Consider the following 14,624-nt stretch of genomic DNA (forward strand, 5'->3'; position numbering starts at 1 on the left):
GACTTTGCAGTTATCTGATTCCTTACATCTGTCCCCGTTTTATCCAGAGGAAACTGAGGTACAGGAAGGTTAAGTGACTTGTCAATCAGCAACAGGGCTGGGCAACTCTTCTGCTGAATGTGCCAGTCCCCTTTCCATGCTGCAAAGCCACTTCCTGAAGGCAGTGCACTAACTCGCGGGCTTGGTGCCTGTTGCACGTTTCCCTGGGGCTCTGTGGGCGCTCTGGGTGCAGGCGGAGGCTGCTTGCAGGGCGGGGCGAGGATCTTGGACCTTGGAACTCCCTCACGGGCCTCACCTTTGTTAGACACGTGGATACACTCATGACTCTGGCCTTGACCAGAATAAGGGGCAAGAAGTCTAGGGACCCCAGTGGTTCATTTCTAAGGGCCAGGAAGGTTCTGTGTTACATGGAACCCAGGTCTTGATGGGATCAGGCTCTGGGCACCATCCCAGCTCAATGCCACACAAGAGCAGGTGGTTTTGCCTGGAGCTGTCCTGGGAAGCCTTGATGGGGGATTAATGACAGGAAAAGTAGGGCAGGCAGGTTGGTAAAATATCAAATTGCTCAGAGCTTAGGGGGAGGGGGCGTGGCGGGGAGGAGGGCGGAGGCAAGGCAGGGAGATTAAGCTGGGCTGGGAGCTGGTCTAGTCACCAAGCGCAGGGTTGTATGTGCAATTTCTCTCACCATCACTCCCAGCCCGAGTCGCTCTGTAACACCTGTAACTCTTCCAACACCTTTGCCAGATCGTGTGGGTGGGGCCTCTACGCTGGGCTCCATATTCCTCGGAGAAACAGAGCCTGAGCGGGGAGTGCCCACGTGTGCCCGTGGCTCTTCACATAGACCAACTCATCTACGATCAGAGCACTGGCTCAAAACATCCAGTTAAGAGACACCCAAGTGACCGTGGAAGGAATCAGACATAACTTTCCTGTGTTCATATACGAATACCTGACCAGTGTAACTCCACATCATGCACAACCACAAGAATGGGAGTTATACTCCGCGTATGTATAATATGTCAAAACACACTCTACTGTCATGTATAACTGAAAAGAACAAATAAAACATTAAAAAAAAAGAGTACTAAAAAAAAAAAAAAGAGAAACCTCTCGTGTTGTGGCCAGTGGAGTGGGGAAGAAAGCAGATAGCTGGAAGCAGGAGCTGGGGTTTCCTGCCAGGTACAAACGTACCTCCCATTCAAACAGTGGCTCCTGGAGGGGTGCGGCTCCTGACCCTGGGTGGAGGTCTGACCCTTCTTCCCACCCTTTCCTTTCCCCTGCCCTTACTTGGTCACTTTACCCTTGACTTTGGCCTCCTGTCTCTGGATTTCCCTTAGTTCCACCCCATGAGGAAGGGCTGTGAGATCTCAGTTCCAGATGGAGGCACACCCCGTTCTCTTCTTTGCAGGTCCTGGGCCTGGCCCATGCTGGGGTGATGGCCAGGTCTCCAGCTCAGGGTGTGCTGGGTGGTGCTCCTGACCCCTGCGCCACCCTCCACTTTATATTTAGAGGAAACCAGGCTACACCTCGAAGGGGAGCAGATGCCATAAAAAGAATGTCCTTAGGGATGGGGGTATGAGGGGGAAGGTTTATCTGGAGGGTAACTCGGTGCTTCAGAGGGTGGGTTGGGGGACTTGGATGTTCATGCATCGTCCATGGAGAAGACATGATCTATGGTCAGTGATGTCCTCTCAAAGCAGGACCCAAGTCCTGCAAGCTACCCTGCAATGGCTCTAAGGGACAAGAGGAAGGCTGGCACCCTGCTCTTACCTTGCCCCTGGGGTGCAGCCTGGGTGAGCTGTGGGCAGCTCCAGGCCTGGACTCACCGTCTTCCTTAGTCTGGATGTAGAGCACGCTGCTGCGCACACCGTCCCCAGCTTGCGTGTAGGCCAGCACCTGGACGCTGTAATTGGTGAACTTCTCCATGCCTCGTAGCTCCACCCGTTCCCGCGTCGTGGTGATGTTCTGCATCTCGCCCCACTCTGTGGGGACAAGGGGCCTCTGAGCGTGGGCAGCCCTGCCCTACCAAGGTCCTTGCTGCAGCCCCTCTGTCAACGTGGGGCCAGAACTACCTCTGTGGGGGCCAGAACTACCTCAGAGTACCTGGGAGCATATTTGGGTCACTGCCTGCAGGTCATGTCTCTGCCTCAGTGGACAATCAGGGTGAACCACATAGAATGGCCTGGCCCCACGCTCCAGATGACCTTGCCAACTTCAACTTGATTTTCACCGTTTAGAATCCCTCTATCCCTCCATCTCTTCCTGAAGTGCGTCCCTTCTTGCACCCAGAGGCCTGGCATATCTTGCCACCCCACCTCACACCCATTTCCTCTTTGTTGACCCAGACCCTTGTTGGGCTCTCAGTTCTCCCTACACAGCGTGTCAACCTGCAGATGAAGGATGACAGCTGAGGTTGCCTCCTTGGCCTCTGATTGCTCCTGGGCCAACACTCTGGTCACTCAGAGTAAGGGGCTATGTGACCCACCGGCTTTCTCCCCACCATTGAGGACACACAGCCAGCCCTTCCCTGCAAAAAGCCTGCACAGAAAACCTGGGCGGCCTGGGGGGCTGACAGCCTCGGCCAGGAAGGGCTGGGTCATTTGTCAGGCGCAGTGAGGCCCTGTCATCCTGACTCTGCCAAGGAACTTCTCAGAGACTCTAAAGAAGGGCATAGGGACAGGGTCCCATGGGAGGGCCAGGGTCAGAGCTGAGGAAGGGAGGTGGGCTCCTGAGCCCCTCACTGCTACTATTGGGTTTTCTTAAAGACAGGCACAGACACTGGCTGAGGACAGGCCTTCAGGAGATGAGCAACTGCAAACCAGCTCTCAGCACCATCTGGCGACTGATGCAGGCAAAGCCCCGAGGCAGAAAGCCTGGGCAGGGGAGAGCAGTCATCTGCCAGGGCCCAGAGGGTGAGAATGCCATGCCCAGCATGAGGGGACCCCAGTCATTGCAGGAGGGACCTCAGAGGCTTGGTCACAGGAGGCAGAGTAGCCAGTCTTGGACTGTGGCCAGAGAAAGACTCAGGAAGTAGGCAGCGTGGCCAATAGTCCAGGTGGTCCTGGACCTTAACGAGGTCAATGCCTTAAGGGCTGTGCTGGGGAAGGCTGCCACCTTAGACAAAAGGGAGCAAGTTCTGGAAAATGAACATCCACCCCTTACATGGCTCAGCCCAAACAGGAATGTGGTAGGGGCGCATTCGGAGCAGTGCAGCCTGGCGTCTCTCAGTCCAGAACTTAGGGACCCACCCCTGGGCCAGAGGCCTCTGAGCTTTCATAGGAGACAAGCGAAGGGGGAGGTCGCTTCCTACTGGTGGTAGTCTGGGCAGAGTAGCATCCAAGCATCCAGGTGGGGAAGGGGATGGTGGTAACCCTGGACGGATGGCCATGAGCTGGATTCCCAAGTCCTCTGGAAAAGGAGAGCAGGACACAGGGAGCCAGGAGGCGGAAGGCTCAGCGCCTTCCAGGCCTCGTGCTGTCGCGTGGGCAAGGCCTGTAGAACATAGTTAGGATACTGGCCTCTGGCTTGCGTGGACTAGGAACTTCCTGATCCCTGAGAGGTTTTGTCTGTACCAGCAGGTAGCAGGCTGGTGTGTCTGTGTGGGCTACACAAACCCGTTGGCACAGTGCACCCCGGGGGAAGGGAGCTACCTCGGCGGCTGGGCCATCGTCAGAGTTTTCCCCACCTGCCACTCCTCCCCTCGCTCCATAGTGCCTGCCATCCTGCACTTTTGGGGGCCTGGATGGCTCCCCTGCATAGGCCACACACGGGCCTGGCTGGCTGCCTGGCTCCGGCTGGGTTTGGCTGGGGGAGGCTCCCCTGGGTTCTGGCAACCCTGCTGCATCTCTCACCTCTTTGGGTCTAAGGTGGCAATGGCTTCCTATGAATGCTAGCTCCCTGCCCACTTCCTCCCCACTCCACTGAAAGGAGCCCTTCATAAAATCCTTCAGTTGCCCCATTTGAGCGTGATACTTGCTCCTTGCGGTGACCCTTGCTGATGTGGCCATAAAGGCCTAATATCAAGAAAAGCAAATTGGGCTAGGGTTGTGGCTCAGTGGTAGAGAGCTTGCCTTGCATGCCTGAGGCACTGGGTTCGATTCTCAGCATCACTTAAAAATAATAATAAAAAAAGATATTTGTCCATCTACAACTAAAAAATATTTATTTAAAAAAAAAGCAAATGTGACCTTCTCAAGCTCTAAACATCCCACACACCATTGTCTAGGAGTGGCAGAGCGTCTTCCCCACCCAGAGGTGACCATGGGTACCACCACCCACCACCCTGCCTCTGGCTCTGGCCCCAGGATAATGTGGACATGTGCCAGTGGCCCCAAGCCTCTCTAGTACTATCTCCTGGATCCATAACCAAGATCCCCCTGTGGCCTCCACTTGTGGTGCAGAGGGAGGCTGTACTTCTACTTGACATGCTGCAGCCTGGCACTTGTGCCTACTGTCCTGAGACCCAGCCTCAGTCCCATCAGACTCACCTCCATCAACATAGAGTGACCAGAAGATGACCCGATAGCCTTTGAGGACTCCGTTGAGGGTGCTGCGTGGGGGCTCTGACCAGGAGATGACAGCCACGTCAGAGGTGATGGACAGGGCCCGGACATTCTCCGGGGGCTGGCTGGGCACTGCACAGGGTGGGGAGAAGCAAGGGTCCAGTCAGTCAGGGGCGTGACATACATGTCCCAGGCCAGATCCTGCTGCCAGATCAAAGGAGCATCCAATTAGATAAGTGGAGGGACCTCCTCACTCATGAGCAGGAAGACCAGTCTGAGAACTCAGTTTTTGCTGGAGATTGGAGTAGTCAGACATCTTTATGGATGAGGCTCCTTGCTCCTAGGTCAACATGCTCCTGGCTTTGGCTAAATCCTGGTGAAGGTGCTGAATTCTGGACAGAATCCCTGGTAATTCACCAGTGGATCACCATGGCCAGGGGTCAGAGTCTGGAAGACCACTGAGATGGCCCCAGAGGTATTTGTCATTTAGTCATCTGATAGCTGCTGGCCCCTCTGTGTCCACTGTCCAGCCATGGCCTGGCCTAGGGACTCAGTGTCCTTGTGCCAATTGAAGAGGAGGCAAAGAAGGGAAAGGGGTCTTAAATAACCTTGGTGCCAGGAAGAAGAGTTCCCAAAGACCTCTGGGACCTTTACCCCTTTGCCCTGACCCTGCACAAACAAAACTGCCATCATGCTTGGAAAGATGGGCACCATTCTCTGAGACCAGCTCGGGTGGCCTCCTGCCCTTAACCCTGTCCCTCTATGGGCTCCGTCTTCGTGTAACCTACATTCCCAGCCCTGGGTTGGCCTGGTGCCACTTGCCCTTTCTGGATGGCAGATGGTGGGTGCACTGGGCCTCAAGGCCCACCTTGGCTAAGGAGAACGTGGGCGGCATTTTCTGCCAGCTTCTAGGAGCTGGGGACAAAGGGAAAGACCAGGCTGCTCTGGTGTGAATGGGAGAAAGGAGGCCCAGGCTGGAGGGAAAGTAATTAGATCCCGTTGCCCCACAAGAGGCAACTCTAATTTTTATGAGCATTTAAATGATAATACATCATCCTAACGATCCTCTTTGAGAATGATTATTGTTTCATATTACTTAGGTGTAAAAATATAAGCACCATGTAATTAGGGACCCAGTGTAATAAACTAATACAGATCGCCCGTTCGAACAAAATGAAGGTAATATAATTATGGAAAAGACACTCTTGCTAAGGCAGGGGCCCTTGAATACCCCAGGAGGAGTGCTAATATTGCCAGGAAACGATCAGGATCTGACAGGCTAACGAGGGCCTTAATTAAGTATGAAAAACTGCTGAGCAAATCCTGCTGGAAACTTTCTTCCCCCCTCTCCTCTCTGTTTTGAAAAGGACTCTGCAGTCGAGCTGATCCCTCCCTGTTGGAAACTCCAGGGGTCTCTGGGGTCAGGGACGTGGTGCTGGGCAGAGACGGTGACCTGGCCCCATGAGGGTTCCAGGGCTTAGTTAGGTTGGGTGGCTGGCCTGGGCTTGGGGCACGGTCCCCTGGACAAAACTTCCTGGAGCATGTTGTACCCAAATCACTTGTTTCTGTTCCCAGCCTTGCTTGGGGACAGGGTGAAGCAGAAAGAGTGCGGACTCAGGGTCAGGCCTGGATTTGAGTGGGGCTGTTGTTCACTGTCTAGGTCACCTGGGCAAAGCACTTGGACTTCGCAGGCTCTGACGGCCCTTGGTGGAGAGTGACCCAGCTGTGGTTCTCACAGGTGCTGCGTGGCCCAGCAGCAGCAGAGCTCTGAGGAAACTTACTAGAAATGTCAATTACAGGTGCCTCCTCAGACCTGCTGCAGGGGCCTCTGGCAGGGGTGGGTCCAGCCATCTGTTCACCAGACCTCCAGGGCATTCTGATGGAGGTGAGGCTTGGGAACCACTGTAAGGTGCTGCTTGGATGAATGCTACTGGGACCAAGAGGTGACAAGCTAGTGTGGCCAGGCCTGGGGCAGCACCTGGAGGTGGAAGGCCTGAGGGGCTGGCCCCAGCATGACTTTCCTCCCGTGGTCTCTCTGCACTTCTCTTCTGTGTGTCTTTCCTCTCCTTTGTGGTCTCCTTTCTTCTCAGGTGCCCAGTGCCCTGGGACTGCTGAGGTTGGACAGGTCTCAAAGCCAACTTGTTCTCCAGAGCAACGAGATGAGACTCTCTGGGGATGAAGCCTGGGCATCAGTGTCTTGAAAGCTCCCAGATAATTCCAACTTGTAGCCCAGATAATAAATGCTGGTATGAGCTTATGCACTCTAGGTGTCTCTGACCTCGTGCTTCCTCCCGCCAAGAGGGCTGTATTTATAGAGGATGAGGTAGGAGAGGGCCCAGGAACAGCTCTCTAATGCTGGAGTCGCCTATTCTGCTGGGCCATGGGGCAGTGGCATTGTGCTCTTCAGGAATTGGTCTCCTCCCTGCACCAGGGGCAGATGGGCAGGCTGGGACTCCACGATGGGTTTACTCCCCCACCCTAGTTTTGGTTGGGGGCATTGAGAAGAAAGCTTAGGAAAACACTCTGTTTCTTTATTCTGCTCTTGGGGGCCTGAGTTCATCTGGTCCCCTCTCTGGGGCATCAAGGCCACATCTCCTGTTTTGACCTGGTGCAGGCTTAGGGACCTGCAGGTGCCCTCTTTGTGCTTAGACAGAGGGCATGTTCTGGCTACCTCCCAATCCTCTTTCCCTGGAGCAATGAGGTCTCTTAATTTGCTAATCAGTGGATTCTGTGTAGCCATCCGAGAATTATGTTTTAAAAACTGAGCTCTAAATCCTCTGCCAAGTGAACAGTAGGATTTCTTAGTTCTATTGTTACATTTCCCTTGCTCAAAACAGATGAGAACAGCTGGGCGTGGTGGCACACACCTGGAATCCCAGCAGCTTGGGAGGCTGAGGCAGGAGGATTTCGAGTTCAAAGGTAGCCTCTGCAACTTAGTGAGGCCCTAAGCAACTCAATGAGACCCTGTCTCTAAATAAAATACAAAAAAGGGCTGGGGATGTGGCTCAGTGGTTAAGTACCTCTGGGTTCAATCCTCAGTAACAAAAAATAAAATATTAAAATAAAAAAAAAATCCACCAGACAAACAAAAAACAAAACGAAAAAACTACCTAAAACAATAAACAAACAAACCAGATGGGAACAGATTCCAGCCTAGAAGACAATGGTGACTTGGCTTTGCCCTTTCCCAAAAAAGTTATTGAGCAGGAGAAACAGGACCCAGGATGTGGAGGGAAGAGCTTGGTCAGAGAGAGGAGCCAGGGCACTGGAAAGAAAGAGGGAAACATGGGGATGGAAAGATAGATGCAGAGACAAGCCTCCACAGGCTGGTAGGTGCACAGGTGGGCCGAGGGCGGGCATCAGCAGGGAGGAAGAGGGGCCTGCCCACTCCCTGCTGGAAGCTAGACCGAGGCTGGTGCGCTGGAGGGTCCTTTCAGGGGCTGATGAGCCAGAGGAGATGGGGGAGCCTGTGTCACCCATGGGTCCAAGGTGGGTCCTCTCACTGGCAGCCCTGGCTGGGCCTGGGCCGGGATCTCACCCCCCCCACGCTCCTGCCCTCACCATCCTCCAGGGTGGTGGCGTTGATCTCGCTGGAAGAGGGCCCCGTGCCGGCCCGGTTGAAGGCCTGGACCACCACCCCATACTGGGCGAACTTCTTGAGGTTGTCTAGGGTGTAGACCTCGCTGTCGCCTGTGGCCTTCATCTCCACGATGCTGTACTGCCCGTTGCTGCCAGGGCTGTTCTCTCTGTAGCCGATCTGGTAGCCCCGGATGACGCCATTCTGCAGCTCCTTCTTGGGTGCCTGTGAGCATGGGCAGGGTCAGGGACGAAGACACAGCGATCTCTGAGATGACACTCGTAAGACCAGTCAGGTCATGTTCCTCTGGGCCCCACCCTTTAAGGCTCCTGTCTGTCTCAGAGTGAAAGCCCTGGTCCTACGGGGCCCTCTGTGACCTGAGCCCGGGCCTCTCAGACCCTGGGTTCTATGCCGCAGCATTCTGGCCCCTTCGCTGCTCACATCAGCCTCGCTCCCATCTCTGGAGGGAACACCCTTGCATATCTGCACACTGGTCCCCCCCCCCAAGTGACTCCTCCTGCCTGAGGTGTCCTTAGTTCCTTAGCTGGAGTGCTCCCAGCCTCTATCCAGCACGCCTGATTTTTCTTCCCTGGTTTATTTTCCTCCATGGCACACCTGACATTCTGTAGCTCTTGCGTAAGTGTTTGACTGTCTGCCCCGGTGGAACGTTACTGCCCGAGGATGAGGAGTGTGACTGCTTTGTTTACTGTTGTATCTCAGTGTTGAGGGGCCTAGCACAGAGAAGCCCCCAATGTGGATTTATTGAATGAATGAATGAATGAATGAATGAATAGGGATATCATTTGGCATGGATCAGGGCCTGGGAGAATCAGAGTTGTAGGGGAAGGGAGGTAAGCAATGAATTTGAATAGAAGAAAATGGTGATGCTTGCCAGTAATCCCAGCTATTTGGGAGGCTGAGGCAGGAGGATCACAAGTCCAAGGCCAGTCTGAGCAACTGAGTGAGATCCTGTGTCAAAATAAAACTAAAAAAGTTCTGGGGATGTGGCTCAGTGGTAGCACTTGCCTAGCATGTGTAAGGTCCTGGATTCAATTTTAAGTACTGCCAAAATGAAAAGAAATGAAAAAAGAAAAAATAGAAAGTCCTGAGATCCCAGTTCACACCTACTAGGATGACCATTGTAAAAAAAATTAAAATAATTTTTTAAAGCATTGGAGAGGAGGTGGAGACATTGGAACCTTGTAATTGCTAGTGGGGATGTCAGATGGCGTAGCCATTGTTAAGAGAGTTTGGCAGTTCCTCTAAAGTTGAAGCACAGAGCTACCATATGACTGTGCAATCCTGGTAGATTCAAAAGAACTGAAGGCAGGGGCTCCAACAAGAGCTTGCACACCCAGCTTCACAGCAGCATCATTCACAGTAGCTGAAAGGTGGGACAACCCAGGGGTCCACTGGTACAGAGATAGATGAACAAAACGTAGTGTGTCCATGCTGGGGGAAATTACCCACGAAAGGAATGGAATTCTCACCTGTTACAACAGGGGTGGAACTGGACGCCCAGGGAAATAAGACAGACACAAAGGAAGCTACAGAGGTATTTAGAAGAGGTGTGTTTGTAGAGATGGAGAATAGAATAGAGGTTTCCAGAGGCTGGGAGGAGCGGACAAGGGGAGTTCATGGGCACAGAGGTTCAGTGGGGTGATGAACAAGTTCTGGATGCACTGTGCTGCCTGTCGCTGAGCTGCTCTCTCCGACAGGAAGCTGTAAATTTCATATGCATTTGACTAAAAAAAAAAGCCTCCAAAGGGTGCTTGACCCAGGCCTTCTAGGGACACTAAGGCAGGACTGCCCTAGACACGCCAGCCAGGGGCTGCTGTGCAATGAGGACCACGGCCGGAGGGCAGCCCCGAGATGGAGGGGCAGAGTGGTGTGGACACGGAGCTCTGCGGGGACTGGTGGGAATGAAGGGCTGATCTGAGGGCCGGCCCCAGAGAACGCCCAGCAGCACGGCCTTCCCCAGCTCAGGTCCTTACACAGCCTCAGCTGCACACAACGCAAACACAGACACCCTGAGGGAAAACTTGACACTGGTCCTCACTGACATACGACAGTCTCACACATGGCCACCCACCCCCGCACATGCCAGCGTATCTACTCGTGTCTAGAGCCAGGAACACACACCTACAGATGTGCCTGCATCCCAGTCCACACACCTAGTCACAGCTGGACGCACTGAATCCAGAACTGGATCCCTTCACAGCCGAGCCTGCCCACCTATAAATCGAGGCGGAACGGCCACCCCAGTACATACAAAAACAGTTTGAATCAGGGTTTTCAAGACAATGAAGTTAATTTGAAACCCCACCTTTTTAAAAAACGTTTTTTAGTTGTTGATAGACCTTTATTTCGTTTATTTATATGTGGTGCTGAGAATCAAACCCAGTGCCTCACACATGCTAGGTAAGTGCTCTACTGCTGAGCTACAACTCCATCCCCCAAACCCTACCTTTTATTGTATGAAAAAAATAGATCAAAAACAATTAAGTTAGTAAAACTGCCCTACTGTTTTTTTTTAATTTGATGAATGTTTTAAATGAACTGCATTTTTAGCCTCATTGTTAACACAATAAAATGACGTTTTTAATTTAACATAATTGTTTTGAACTCACTAAATAGGTGTGTGTGTGTGTGTGTGTGTGTGTGTGTGTGTGTGTTTAATTGACTTGACTTTCTGTTTTGCCTGAAGAAAGTTTCTCTGCACTTGGGCAATCCTGCGTGCTAGTCTGTAATTGGGTACATTTTTGCATTTGGGTCTTATAGCTGCTCAGGTTATGCCTGTGCACGCGCACACACACATATTAGAGGCACAATCGCATCTTGAAGAGCCCTACACCCTTGTCGTCACACTAACACACTCTCATATTGCAGTATGCATATCCATGCTAACCCACATTTGAGATTATCAACATCACTATACAATGACACAGAGGCCTACCTACCCAGGGCTATCTGTGCCACCATGTACAACTATACACACAACCTCATCAGCAAAGACCTACAGAGACCTTGGACAGGCATTCAGGCAACCCTGACAAATGTGTGCACACGGACACACACACACACACACACACACACACACACACACACATTTATACAGATCTCCGCAGATCCTTCCTCCCTCCCTCCCCCTTATTCTCTTTCTCCTCCTTTGTCCCTCTTTCTCTTTCTTCTTCCCTATATCCCTGCCTCCTAAACATGACACTCAGGATTTAAATCAATCTTAACAATATTTCTCTGAAACATTAAGAAATCAATAGAGCTGATTGCAAATTTATGTCATAAAGCAGGGGTGATCCATCTCGTGGAAAGAGTCTTAAAATGAAGTGACTTATCTTTCAAGTGAATCTTTATTTTTCATTAATCTGTTTCTTGGTGTTAAAAAAAAATTCCCTGAGAAGTCAGTCCCAAAATTTATTGACCAGCTGGTTCATTCTGAAGTTCTAACTTTCTAATCAATTTTATTTTTCATTATGAGACTTTGGAGAAATAAATCTGATTCTAAATTTTTATCGACCTTCGGGTCAGAGCGTTATAGCCAAATGTCTCAGTGTTTTACGTAGCTATTTGTTCCCCACCTCCACATCTCAGCTCTCTCAGCGCCTTCCCAAGAGGTGGGCCCAGAGCCAGGATGCAGAGGAGACTGGGGCACTGGATTCCGTGCTTCACCTCTGTTTCTAAGAAAAGCCCTGAAGCCCAGATCTGAATCTGGAGGGGAACCATACCTCCAGGGATTTCCCGGGGTCCTCAGGAATGTCCAATGACCCACTTCTTCCCTATGCATTGTCCTCCTGGCCACTCCTCTAGCAGGGGAGGGAACTAGCCTGTTGCTGCTGCTGCTTTGCACCCATGTATGCAAGCACCATGTGTGTATGCCTTGTCTTTTTAGGGGAGAGTCACTAGGCCCTTCTGACTCTCCCACTCCCAAGCCTACTCTCCTGAAAAGAAGGACTAACTATACCTGGATTTTCCTATCAGTAGTTAAAGTCAGACAGTGACCTTGGACTGCTGCCCCCTACCCCCAAGAAGATGAGATTACCTCCAAGGCCCACTGTTGAGACAGGACTGCTTTAAAAAGAGCAAAGATGGGCACTAAGAAAGGCTCTCTGTTCCAGAACTCTCTGTGATGGGCTACAGTGGGGAGATGGGGTGGGGGTTCCAAACTACGTGTGTGTATGTACTGTAACTGTCTCTACTAGAACAGCCACAGGCAAGTCACCTCGCATCTGAGCCCATGGCCTCCTCTGATGGATGGGGATGAAAATACTTCCTCTGGTCACCCCACAGTGGCAGGCAATTCTGTGTAAGAGCAAGTGCTTGGGGACTGGAAGACACAATGGACCGGGAAGCCATGGGGTTGCTGACCTAGCTGTGCACATGCAGCAATATGTGATAGGGCCAGAGCTGCCCAGGGAAGCACATTTGATTCTTCCTTTGTCCCTGCCCAGCTGTGGAGTCTCTTCTAAGGTTTCCTTGAGTGACAGATGTTTCAGCCAGCCCTAGATCTTACAGGTCTCAGCCCCTTAGAAATGGCTGCAGCACACACTGGTGTCTTCTCCCTGCCACTTCCCTAGCCACAGAGGGAGGGCAGTTATTCATCCTGTTGTTATAGAGGGGAAACTTGGTACCAAATCACATCCAATTGCTACCCCTTTTCCACACATGGGGTTTGAGGATGGGCCAGCATGGGGGAGAACTCTTTCCCCACCTCCCTGGCTTTGCTGAGTTCTTCACCCCACTCCAGGCACGGCTCTCCACCAGATAGCCAGGGGTGGTGGGAGTGGGGATTGGTGGGGGGACCTGCTCTTTACCCTCCTAGGTCCTAAAGATACCTTCCTGCTCCCCCCAAATTCACTGGGTTTAGTGAAAAACAAAAAACAAAAAACAAAAAAAGGCGTGGACATTATATGAAACTAGAGACTAGCAAGCCTGCTGGGGTTTCAGTCCTGGATCAAGCAGTCAAGAGACAAGATGGTGTTTCACTCACCTTCCAGGTCACTTGGATGCTCTGTGAGGTCACTGGCTGCAAGGTGACATCCATGGGGGGCCCATCAGGAGCTGGGGGTGCAGACAAAGCAAAATTATGAGTCTAGTCTTGGCAGAGGAGGGTCCTGTGCCCTTACTCGCACCCTCCTGAGCTGGAGGAGCATTGGGAGGAAGGAGAAGCTCACAAGCTCCTCATGCTACTAGTACTGGTGATGCTGTTTTACCTTATGGTCATTTGTCACAGTGCAGATATATATGCAGTTTTATGAGCTTTTCTGCATTATTTTGTTTCACAATAACAAATGAAAGAATATATAGCAAGAGAGATCTTGTTTAACTTTTTATTAAAACTGCATGACAAAGGCCACAGAAAATGATCTAGGGGACTAGGACCCCTGCATCCTCTGCAGGTGCAGAACATCTGTCTTTTCCACATAGACTGGGGCCAGGGGAGTGGGGACAGAACCATGGACAGCTCCCCAAAGCAGCATCTAGAGCGGCACCCGGAAAATGAAACAGATAAAACAAGACACCAATTATTCCAAGGGATAAGGCTGGGATCTCTCTCCACCATTTTTTTTTCTTTCTTTCTGTTACTGGGGATTACACCCAGGACCTCAAATATGCTAGTCTACCACTAGCTCTACCATGGAGCCACAACCCCAGCCAATCCCTAGCTTTTTTTAATTTTTTATTATGAGACAGGGTCTCCCTAAGTTGCCCAAGCTGTCTTTGAACTTGTGATCCTACTGCCTCAGCCTCCTGAGTAGCTGGGATTACAGGTGTATACCACCACGCCTAGCTTCTTTTTTCCCTTCTTGCCCACTGCCAATGGACAAGGTTGGTGGGGGCCCCTGGTGTCCCTGGTCCCCAAAGCCATGGGCAGGGGAGGCAGGATAAGGTGCTCACCAGCCTCCTCGGTGCTGACGGTGAGCTCCTTGCTTGGCTCGCTGCGGCCGATCTTGTTGAAGGAGTACATGCGAATGCTGTACACGGACGCTGGGTGCAGGTCCACGATGTTGGCCTGATTGATGGTGGGGGAGATATTGCGCGTCGACTGCTTGAAGTCCCAGGAATCTGTAGAGAAGATACCCGTTTCCAAGCACTGCCAGGCAAACTTCAGGACCCCTCCCCAGCCTCAAGCATCAGCCCATCCCAGTCTCAACTTGGATTCTGGCTCACATGGACTGCAGAGGGGGACACAGGCCTTAACTCCCCGGGGAGTAGAAGGAGTCTGTCCCAGGAGGCTCCATATCGGGAGAAGCCAGACTCTGTTCTGGAACTGGCCAGCTCGTGAGCTAAACCTCAGACAGGGTCTGACAAGATGTTTCTCAAGGTCCCTGCCAAGATCACCATTTGCTCTGATCCTTGAGAATCTGATTGCCCAGAGCTTTTCTTCCTGGGCCTCTCAGTTTCACCTGAGAGACATCCCATCCTCTCAACTGCCTTGTGCAGAGGAGGAAACCACGTCCTGTCCCCCTTCCTGCTTCTCTTTGTGTGCTTCCTTGTGTGTTTGTGAGGCTACAGTCTTGAGTGTTACA

The 14,624-nt window shown here is 52.0% G+C and overlaps 1 protein-coding gene across 1 annotated transcript in view; it reads right to left on the reverse strand.

The window, feature by feature from the left end:
- Positions 1-14,624, reverse strand: part of Dscaml1 (DS cell adhesion molecule like 1) — a 318,012-nt gene that overhangs the window by 22,895 nt on the left and 280,493 nt on the right. Inside the window, exons 15-19 of the mRNA XM_078047071.1 lie at positions 13,993-14,160; positions 13,085-13,155; positions 8,064-8,304; positions 4,488-4,634; positions 1,827-1,982 (exon numbers count right to left, since the gene is read on the reverse strand). Of these exons, the coding sequence (XP_077903197.1) occupies positions 1,827-1,982; positions 4,488-4,634; positions 8,064-8,304; positions 13,085-13,155; positions 13,993-14,160 (783 nt within the window). The remainder of the gene's footprint in view (positions 1-1,826; positions 1,983-4,487; positions 4,635-8,063; positions 8,305-13,084; positions 13,156-13,992; positions 14,161-14,624) is intronic.

This window comes from Ictidomys tridecemlineatus, chromosome 4 (assembly GCF_052094955.1).
Source record: "Ictidomys tridecemlineatus isolate mIctTri1 chromosome 4, mIctTri1.hap1, whole genome shotgun sequence".
Lineage (NCBI taxonomy): Eukaryota > Metazoa > Chordata > Mammalia > Rodentia > Sciuridae > Ictidomys > Ictidomys tridecemlineatus.